This window comes from Scatophagus argus, chromosome 4, assembly GCF_020382885.2.
Source record: "Scatophagus argus isolate fScaArg1 chromosome 4, fScaArg1.pri, whole genome shotgun sequence".
Taxonomy (NCBI): Eukaryota; Metazoa; Chordata; class Actinopteri; family Scatophagidae; genus Scatophagus; species Scatophagus argus.
In genome coordinates this window covers 1,816,571-1,827,779 of record NC_058496.1, presented here as the reverse complement: position 1 = coordinate 1,827,779, position 11,209 = coordinate 1,816,571, and the positions used below count along the sequence as shown (strand labels likewise).

Sequence of the window (11,209 nt, the reverse complement as noted above, 5' to 3'; positions counted from 1 at the left end):
TAAAAGATTAAAGTAGTAATTTTACCTCTGGAGAACATCATCATCATCATCATCATCATGTTCTGTCATGTCTTTCTGAGCAGCAGAGACGATATGAAACTAGTTTTCCTGTGGGTTAACTCGTTATTTAAGATACATCCTTAGTTTGGAGTACAAATCAAAAGTTTCACTCCTCCAAAACCCCTAAAAAAACTGCACTGAAGTGATTTAACGTAAACGTGTCGTGTTTGTAATCATTTAACTGCTCGAGTCTGAAAAGCAGGCAGAATATTAGACTCAAGTGTGCCGTCAAAGCTCCGGTTTCGGTGCGCCTGTGAGCCACGTTACGCAACATTTTGGGGCGTCTGGAAGTGAAACCGCTTCAGTGTCCTGTTGTGGTCGAAGTTTGTGGCTGAGCACAAACAAACAGAGAGAAGGAAGTTCGCTGTGAGCCTTTCAAAGTGCTGTAATGAACGAGCTGTTCCGCACGATTTGAAAATAATCCGCGTGTCAGTGTCATCTTTCTTATGCAAAGCAGCTGTCTTTGAAGGCGGATCTCTTGGCAGGTTAGACCGGGACGGAGGCTCCGACCAGCTCAGACGAGCGCTGCCACCAGAACGCATCAGCTGCCTGCTGGCTGCGGGAGGAGCATAACGCTGCGTTTCTGGGACACGTTTTGTTATCACCAGCGAGTGTATTTATTTCGCTCATTTTGCTGACTGACTGATTGCGTCTGAGCCTCGTGCGCAGCCATCGCCGCCGCGTGAGGACGTTTATTTCTGTTGTTTCTCCAACTTGTCGCCGCGCAGGGACTGAGACCGCAGGGCTGCACACCGGAAAAGTGACATGAAACGCGGGGACGCAGAGGGACGAGCAGGGAACAAACCGGAACGCACGGGCATTCGGACTTCCTCACTGCAGACTGCAGACGGAACAAGCAGCTCCGACACTCCAGAGACGAGCTGAGCGCCTCAAAGCATGGACCTGAGCGCGCGCCGCGTCCTGCGAGACAACATTTTCGCACCGTTGAGGGGTTTGTGCTTTTATTAAACCCTCCAAACCTACAATGAGGAAACGGTGGTCACGCAAGAGATAGTTCTGTAAGTTCTCCCACGTTTATGTGAAGACCAGCCAACCGGCTTCATCCCTGGCTTTGCTTGATGAAAGTTGTGTGTGTTGGTGGACATTTGGCCTGATTTTTATTTTTTTCCTGTAATTCAAGAGGAGAGAATGCGTTCAAGTGTTCAGCTGAGCTTCATCTGTGTGCTGCTGGTCCTGTGGGGCGGTGGGGGCTCAGCCATTAGCTCAATAGACCCGGACTGGTCAGGAGAGGGGAGATGTCAACAGATCAACATCCCGCAGTGTAAAGACATTGGCTACAACATGACTCGCATGCCAAACCTCATGGGCCATGATGACCAGAAAGAGGCGGCAATAAAGCTGCAGGAGTTTGCCACGCTGATACAGTTTGGATGCCACAGTCATCTCAAATTTTTCCTGTGTTCACTCTACGCTCCCATGTGCACGGAGCAGGTGTCCAACCCGATCCCGGCGTGTAGAGTCATGTGTGAGCAGGTCAAGCTGAAGTGCTCACCCATCTTGGAGCAGTTTAACTTCCCCTGGCCCGACTCCTTGGACTGCTCACGGCTGCCCACCAAAAACGACCCAAACAACCTCTGCATGGAGGCACCCAACAACGGCTCCGACGAGCCTCCCAAAGTCTCCCACACCCAGTCCCCGGATTTCAGGCCCCAGCGGCCCCTGAGCGGGCAGGACCTGCACCTGAAGGACAGCGGCAGCAAGCAGGCGTGCAGCAATCCTGGCAAGTTCCACTTTGTCGAGAAAAGCGAGTCCTGTGCCCCTAAATGCTACCCCAAAGTGGATGTATACTGGAGCCAGGGAGACAAGCAGTTCTCTCTGGTGTGGATGGCCATCTGGTCCATCCTCTGCTTTGTCTCCAGTGCCTTCACTGTGCTCACTTTCCTCATAGACCCGCAGAGATTCAAATACCCGGAGAGGCCGATCATCTTCCTCTCTATGTCCTACTGTGTTTACTCTGTGGGCTACCTCATCCGACTTTTTGTGGGAGCTGACAGAATAGCCTGTGACAGAGACAATGGGGTTCAGTATATTATTCAGGAGGGTCTGGAGAGCACCGGCTGCACTATTGTGTTTCTCATCCTGTATTATTTTGGCATGGCAAGCTCCCTCTGGTGGGTTATCCTGACCCTCACATGGTTCCTGGCTGCAGGGAAGAAGTGGGGTCACGAGGCCATCGAAGCCAACAGCAGCTACTTCCATCTGGCAGCGTGGGCCATTCCGGCCGTAAAGACCATCATGATCCTGGTGATGAGGAAGGTGGCGGGGGACGAGCTGACGGGCATCTGCTACGTGGGCAGCATGGACGTCAAGGCTCTCACGGGGTTTGTGCTCATCCCCCTCTCCTGCTACCTTATTATTGGCACTTCGTTCCTGCTGTCTGGCTTCGTGGCCCTCTTCCACATCCGCAAGATAATGAAAACGGAGGGAGAGAACACCGACAAGCTCGAGAAGCTGATGGTTCGCATCGGGGTCTTCTCTGTGCTCTACACCGTCCCGGCCACCTGCGTCATCGCCTGCTACTTCTACGAGAGGCTCAACATGGACTACTGGCGCATCCTGGCAAAGGAGCAGAAGTGCGTGGACAGCAGCGGGCCAGAGTCAGACGAGTGCCTCATGAAGAGCTCCATCCCCGCCGTGGAGATCTTCATGGTGAAGATCTTCATGCTGCTGGTGGTGGGCATCACCAGCGGCATGTGGATCTGGACGTCGAAGACGCTGCAGTCGTGGCAGAACGTGTTCAGCAGGAAGCTGAAGAAGAGGACGAGGAGGAAGGCTGCCAGTGTGTTCACCAGCAGCAGGCCTTACATCAAACCTCACCCGTCTCTCAAAGGGCACAGCTCCAAGTATGAGCCCACACGGCCTCCTCCGACATGTGTGTGAGCTGGCTCCCTTTGCACGAACCCGAAAATACGTTTAAAGCCCTTACCGAAATGAGACTTTGTAATCAGAGTGCCATCAAAATTACATGTTTTTCTTTTTCTATTGGAGATCATGCAACGTGTTTTTGTTTTTGTTTTTTGCAACAAGCGCTGCCTTTGTTTGAGACAAAAAAATATCTGCTCCTCCTGGATTCTCTTATCCTTTTGAGGAACTTGACTGAGAAAAGAAACTCTAATTGTTCCCGAGATTAAAAGAGTGGAATAAACCGTTTGGATGTGCCACGGGACTACTTGAATAATGTGCAATAGATGTTTTTCTTACAGGCAAAAAAAAAAAGACACTTGTACTGTTGGTGACAGATTACAGACAATGAAAGGACCCCACAGACAATGGAGGCAAATGGTCAGAGAGATGAGTGTCGTGTTTGGGGGCTTTTTAATGGAAATCGAGGCAGTGGCATATATGTTTGAACTGGAGCGAGAGCAGCTGTTGAAAAGCGCTCCAGACCTTACGAACTGCCCATTGTGAGGCAAATCCATGCCATAAATTAATCAAGCACTCGTAACTGAAAAAGTTATTTGTACAAGCAACTGAGATTTTTGTTTTTGTTGTTTTATAGCACAAGGGAACGTTTGTATATATTTCTAAAAAAAAAAAAACAACCTTCAGATTTTATAGAAAAAAATTAATAAAACGTTCTAGTTTTAAATGTTCGTGAAGCCGCAATTGTGTACCGCAACTGTGTTGTTCTTCCCCGAGTCTCCATTCTCACACGCCGCATGAAGCTGGTTTCTTCTGTGACCGCAGCCTCTCCTCCGCGCTGTTTGTCTGCATTTTCACACGTCATCAAAGCCTAAATCATTCATTTTTCAATATGATGGCAGCTGGGTTTTAAGCAAATGTTTGGCCTTGGGAAAAGCTTGAAAAATAATAACTGACGGAGACATTTTTTTTTTAGTATTAACTGAGTTGTCGTGTGACCAGTTCTTATCAGCTTATAAATGTTGTACACACACACACACACACACACACACACACACACACACACACTGTGCTCCTGTTTTACATGTTAAAACGAGATGTTTGACATGTTGGAGCAACAGACACGAGGCGTAAACATGGACATTCTTGTTTTTCTAATGTTCATAAGGTAATGATGAGGCATTAGTGCATCCCTGCTCTTCCATGTGCTGCAGAGACTCACTTCTGCATGGAGTTTAGATCCCATACGTGAATCACATGTGCAGTCTTTCATCAAAGCGTTAATCTCAGGTTTGATAAATTTTTGGACAGCATAAAATACTCACCCTGAAGCAGTGTGCGTACTTCCTCCTGTTAGTCAGTATTTCTAAACGTGAAAAGTGACGGTGCTGATGTCATCAGGGCGGCTGACCAAAACATCCGCTGTTACAGCTGCAGTTCCCGCCACAGTCTGATGTTTTTGGGTTTTTTTTAAATATTCCTCGCTGCCTTTGTGCTGAGTGTTTATATAAGCCTTTGTGCAGATTTTCACCTCAGCTGAAGTGGATATACAACTTTATTTGAGCCCGGTCTCCTCCCTCGCTCTCCCTCGCAGTGTTGCATGTGTCGGTGCGTATCAATGAAGGGGGTTATACAATAATCCAGCTCTCATTCAGGACAGGATTAGACCGTTTGAAGGCTTCGACTTTGAAAAGAGGATCGCTGCAAACCAGAAATACAGAATATCTGTCATCTCCTCTCGTCTTATCAGCGGGGCATAGTGACATTTCTAAAGACACATCTGGCCTGGATTTGAAGTAGTTACATATTGACTGAGGCGGCGAGCTAACTGAGTACATTGTGTGGTATCCTGAGACATTTGCTGTTAAGCGCTCCTCACGCTGTCAACACTTTTAAGGCCTGAGAGCCACAAGTCCAGTCTTGAATCCAAGCAACAGCTATTGACTTTTGTGTTGACAGTTCAGGAAAATGAATTGATGTTTAAAAGTCACTGACTGCGTGTGCCAGTGTGGCTGCAGTTTAGGACAAACACATGCAGGAATATTCATAGATTAGTAAGCGTGAAGCTATCTTTTTAATATTTGAAAAAAAGCTGAAGTTTTCTACCTCTATGTGCCACACTTTGAAATCTCTTTTGAGAGTTAAACCTATGGGAGAGAGTCCTCTCTGGTCTAACAAAGTTTCAGAAGTGTAATAATGCTTTATCCCGCGGGGCATTCAAGTTCCAGCGTCAACCCAACCCGTTTTAACAGTCAAAAGCACATGACTCACAACCTTTATGTGGCTGAATCAAAGTCAGCCAGTGTCTATTGATACTCTGAGTTGCGAAAAAGGTGCGAGTGCTTCTGAGAGCTTCAACAGAGGCCACCTGGATAACAGCCCCTGAGGTGTCTGGGAAGGCTGTAAATATAAATGACAGTTAGCACCCCCCTCCAGGGCTTCTTCAGCCAAGCAGGCTTCACTTCTCCTCTTCTCCCCTCTTCAAAGAGAAAAATCCTGCTCAGAGCAAGGGCAAAGTATTTCTACCAAGAAAGTTTCTCCTTCTCCCTCTCTCTCTTTGGAAATCACACTCAACTGTATGTAACGCTGGATTTGGGCTTTTAAAAGCGTAGATCTTATTTCATCAGATCACAGGTTCTCGATCCAGACGAGTCTCTCAGCAGAGTGAAACATCTTCCGTCTGGTGATGCTGATCATTAAATGTTGATGACACGTCTGACGAGGCTAAGCGGGGAAACCCGCCGCAGCCACGTGACTGAGGCTGATGAATCTCAGACCCTCATGTGTATATAAACTCCGCCAATGGCGTCAGCCCACACTCATCCACTTCCTGCTTCTCGTTCGTTCAGCCGTGCCATGCAGGAGAGTGCAGTGTCTGCTTTTTGGTCATAAAAGAGGTCTCTGATTGTGATCAGTGTTGTTGAATCAACGTCAAACCGTTGACCTAATGTAATCTGACTGGTTTGCCAGCCGGCCAGGATTTTCACACTCTGCATTTGAGCTGATGTTGAGTGTCCTTGTGGAACCGAGCAGCATTACGAACATGAAGTTGAAACGGCAGAACAAGGAAACATCCTCACCAGTCAAACCCTTTAAACTATGCCTCTTCATCAACAAACGGCTCCACCCTCCTCTCTGTGCCATGCTGTTGTGTGCCAGGCCGTGGAGGAACCGGTGTGCCTTTACTTTGTCATAAAGTTCTGTGACACGGTGACATAAATCAGGCTGCAGGGATGACTGGCGGCTGAGGCAGCTTCTCTTTGATCAGGCTTTGTGGAGACGCCCCATGTCCTCATCCTCAGCTGCTCCGACAGCACCTGTTTACTAGTTCAGGCCTGTCTGTTTGGAAAGTGGTGCTTAGCCTCTCAGTGTCTCATACATGATGCACTCGCACAACATACACACAAAAGAATTTGGCCTGAGCTCGGGGGTGGGCGGGTTTCTCCCGACATGTATGCTCCTAATGTCACACTGATTCCTGGCACATATTTCTCTTATTAGACAGCTGCTCTACATGTAAATCTGTCGCCTGTCAGAGAGTTCTGCCTCCTTTTGTCTGCAGCAGAGAAGAAAAACTGCTGGTGCATCATGACAGCTGAAACAGCTTTGTTTTCCTGCTGAAGCAACATGGCGTAAGAGAAAACTTTACAGAGAGAGCTGCGAGGTTTGTAGACCAAAGTGTTATCAGAGCGTGCAATGAAAAGCGTGCTTTTCATCCTTCAAGTTCCGCCTGGTACATAAATCTGTTCTGAGGCTTATGTTTGAAGGAGGTGTGGGTGTGCTTCATGTTCTGAATCGATCTATACAGCAAAGAATCTGAGTGTGCTTGCCCAATCTGCAGTAACAAGCGACAATAACAGCTCACAGAGGCGCTGAGACTTCAGTCCGCTGTGGAGGCAGTCGTTCCCAGCCGCTGCTGAAGGTGAGAGTAATTACATAAAAACCTGGCAACAATGAGTTCTCTGCCTGCGAGGCGGAGGCAGGGCACTTTTTCAAATGCATAATGAAGCGCCTCGCAGGCCCTCTGCTGATCAAACAAGTGTTTGATAGTGGCTTTGGTTTGAAAGAGGGCTGAATATGTTTATTTGCATGTGGAGAAGTGAGTGACTTTGAGGTGTAGATCAGACAGATTAGTGTTAACTGACAGAGACCTGTGCAAACAGACACTCCCCCCGCATACGAGCAGGGCAGCGGCGCACTTCCTTGGAGGACGAGTTAGGCTGAATGCAGCATCAGGCACACCAGACCATCTCTGTCATTGTTCTTTATATGCCAGCCTCCTTCCTTTTTTTAATTCAGAAGTTTTGGCTTGTTTGGTGCATGTGAGAGCATGTGCACCGAGAGCTGGGGACCCACGTGAGGCATGAGAGCACCAGAAACCTGGCAGGTACCCATCATAGATATTTTGAATATTTGGTAATTCAAGAATTCATTTTGAAAATTCAGAAACACTCTCTACAAAGACCACATCAGGAGTGTGTTGTGTAGGCATTCATAGCGTATTATAATGCACTCATAATGCTTTATAACGACACACATAATGTTGTCTGTTTTCAGCAGTCATAAAACACAGTTGTGATGCACAGTAAATTACAAATTATTATGGAGGCTCTTGACTAGTTATAAACTTGAGGTTATGGCTGCCTATGCACACCTGTACACGCCTCAACAATCAGCTGTGGTGAGGACTCATAATGTGCTGTAACAGTCCATGCAGTATCGCCAGTCATCACTGCATGTGTTCAGTAAAGTGAATCACATGTCGATGGATCTATAACACTGCAGGCTTCATAGGTGATTATTATGACAGTGCAGCACTTCTACAGTTTAGTTCCTGCCAGGCTGAGCCAGGCCAGCTGTTATATTATTGAATATTGCTAAGCTACGTTTACAGGCTGTTGATGGTAGCCTCAAATTTAGTGAAGTTAGTCAGTCTTCTCATCTAACTCTCTGCATTAAACCAAATGAGCGGATTTCTCAAAAAGTCTAACTTTTTTTGTGCATTTATTACTAGCAGCATTTAGAATGTGATGGTCGCGCTGCAACGTATGAGACTGTGTGGTTATAGCCATGTGAACGGTGTGCCGTCAGCCGGAAGCAGGGGTTTCAACACGCCGATTTAACAGCAGACTCTAACCTGCCACCTTCCTAATCCACACTGCAAAGAGCTCTGATCACTTTAAAACACATCTGAATTACAGGGGCGGCCTTCTTTTATCAGTGGACATTCTCATACAGACACCCCCACAAACACACAAACAAACAAACAGTCGCTCACAATTTGCCTCAGAAAATTTATGCCAGTCATAAGTTACACCACATAAAGCACATATTGAACCACATGTGTGTGTGAGTGTGCAAAGCGTGCTCCTGTTTGTCACGTGTAAGTGGTGTTTCTCAGAGATGTTATGAAGGCAGTGACAGGCTTGATGGTGGAGTGGAGAGAGCCAGAGACACGACAGAAGACTGTCGACATGTGTGTTGTGTGAGTGTGCGTGACTTTACAGGCAGTATAGCAGCTATAGAGGGATAGACGGAGGGAGAGGGATGATGATGGATCTGGCAGGGCTCATGAACACCGCTGGGAGAAAATGCTTGTGGTTCAAAGACACTCTCGGCAAAACTTAACAAAGAAAGATAGCACAGAGGGGGAGAACATGAAAGGAAACTACACAATCATCTCTCACATAAACTTGGAGAAAACAGCCACCCTGTTGGCTCAATATACTGTAAGCAGACATTTGACTATTTTTACATAAACTCATGACAGCAAGACAACAACAGCAGTACTACTACTGCTCATTTAATAAAGACTTACGAAGATAACTTCAGATACTACTGCATATAATTCCCAAAAACAACACAACAACATAACACAGATATTAAAGAGACACACCGATTTAATTCAGCCTCTCGGCTTGGCGAAGGCTTCGGGTTTGATCCCCCCCTTTCTTTGTGGAGTTTGCGGGTGGGTTGGTTCAACAGTTTCCCCGCCATCAAAACATGTGCATTGGAGTTAACTCTCCAGTTGGGCCCTTGACCAAGACTTAGATCAGGAAATGGTCCATGGGTCCTCATGTAAACACTCTATTACAAGTTTAAGTCCCGCAAGCAGTTCAATACAATCCATTTGTAATTATGACCGGAGCAAAGGAGGAAGCTAAGATGACATATGGATGGATGGATCACACCCCCCCAGACTTTCACTCAGGAGACAGTTGTTCATGTCCCATGTGAAACATACAGACAGTGCTGACTTGCTTTAACCCAAACCACAATGTTTTAGTGCTCAGGTTTTGGCCTCATTCTCCTCAGTATTGCAAGAATCCTTGCAAAGCATTTCTTCTCCTTCTTCAGGGATCAAGTTAATATGAATGGGCACACACAACACATAACATGTGTGGCTCTTTAGCAGTCCAAAACAATGTCCCATTTTGCTCCCAGCTTGCTTTATGCAGTGACAGGACTGGAAGCAATTTGGGATAAGTATCAAGGAGCTCTTGAGAAGATGATAAACGGCCTTTATTGTTGGGTTTTGTGACTGTATCTGATACCAGTGCATGTGCTGCTTTGAGTAATCAAGCTAAAGCATGGCAAAAGAATCCCGGTTTCCCGGACGCTGGTGGCGGGCCAGATTGTCTGGTTCTGATAATAAGAGCAGCTAATCTACACATAGAAAGGGTCAGGACCCACTTATCTGGCCTGAGTGGAAAATAACGGCCCTCTTAAAGGGCCAATCTGTGATTGCAGTATGACAAACCAGCTAACGACTGTTGCCCCTCTACTCTCTGTGTTTACATAGTGACTTTCTGGATTTGAGACATTTTTTTCACGTTGAAATTTATTTTCTGAGCTTTTGATGTGAGACTTGAGGCTTTGCGAGGTTTGTTTATGTTTGTAGACTTGTCAACACTTGAATAAAATACACTTTTATTTTTAGTTACGATGGGTTAGGAAAGTTTCCAAAAGATTTATTTCATTCTGCTTGTCAAGGTCTTCAAGAACAGATGTGTGCATAGCTCGGATTTACATGGCCAAACAAAAACCGATTGTAGTCCATAAAACAGCTGTCATAAGAACAAGACAGGCCTGAGCCAAAGGCATGCCATTGCACTTTGTGGTAATGGGTGTTCCACAAAAGCACGTAAAATATGTGGCCACATATTTACTGCACAACACCTGCACGCTTTGCTTATGAACGTTCATATTATTGTGTATCATAAGACAGAAAGGCTGACATGGAAATGAAGATCTAAGTTTAGCTCCCCATTTGATTATTGCCTTGGGTCACGGACAACACTTTGAACCAACATGGCCAGATTCACAAAACAACATAAAGACAAGCCTCTGTTGCTACTCTTCAAAGGAGGGAGCGGAGCAGCGCTGCAGACAACAAAATGTTCTATTAAGCAGGAAACACATGACTTGGTGTAGATGGGGATTGAACTGATAGATGGCGCTGCTGAAGGAATGCTGTTCTGGATGGACCAGGAGTTTCTCACATGTTTAGCAAACGTGTTTTCTTTGTTTAAAATAAATCGTTCATTGTGTCTGCTGTTAAGAGGAATTTTGTCACCGTGGTAACCAACCACTTTGATCTGATGTCCTCTCATCTCAGTCAGGTCCCTGTCGAGTACCTGTTTACTGAGCACACCTGTTAGGCTCCAAATATGTTCATTTCAGTTGTTTTCACAGTGGATGTTAAGTAAAACTGCTTAAAAGTGGATATTCTTACAGTTTTTTCCTCTTTCATACAATGGAATTGTTAATTCTTAGGTTTGTTTGGTCAAGTTGCATTTTACAGGAACTTCTGTCTCTGTTATCATTTTATCACTTAGTAGTTAAACACTTCAGACCTTTGTCCATTACTTTTTAGCTAACAATTTCAGCTACTTCTTCATTCATTTTAGATAATCAGTTTAACTGTCAATATTCTTGGCTGATTAGGAATTGTTTATTTTTAGCTAACTAGCCATTACTTTTAACCAATTCATTCAAATGGTTCTCCTCTCTTAACTAATTCAAACCTTTTAACCATTAGCCAACTTTAAATATTTCAACTACTAATGCATTGAATTTCAGTAATAACTTTTTAAATTACTTTTTCAAATGATTTTCCTATCTTAACTCTGTAAACCTTTTATCCAGTACTTTCAGCTAACTATTTCACGCTTTTATTCATTCATCGTAGGTAATCATCTCAAATGTTTGTTAGTTTTGTGGGCTAATTATTTCAAATGTTTATTTTTAGCTAACTATCCAATAG

At 45.4% G+C, this 11,209-nt stretch overlaps 1 protein-coding gene across 1 annotated transcript; it reads left to right on the top strand.

Annotated features, from left to right (window-relative positions):
• The first annotated feature begins 428 nt into the window (after window positions 1–428).
• Window positions 429–3,670, top strand: fzd10 (frizzled class receptor 10). Its single transcript, XM_046386752.1, has 2 exons — window positions 429–1,079; window positions 1,202–3,670. The coding sequence occupies exon 2, from the start codon at window positions 1,210–1,212 to the stop codon at window positions 2,959–2,961; it is 1,752 nt and encodes a 583-aa protein (XP_046242708.1). The 5' UTR covers window positions 429–1,079; window positions 1,202–1,209; the 3' UTR covers window positions 2,962–3,670.
• Window positions 3,671–11,209: the final 7,539 nt, after the last annotated feature.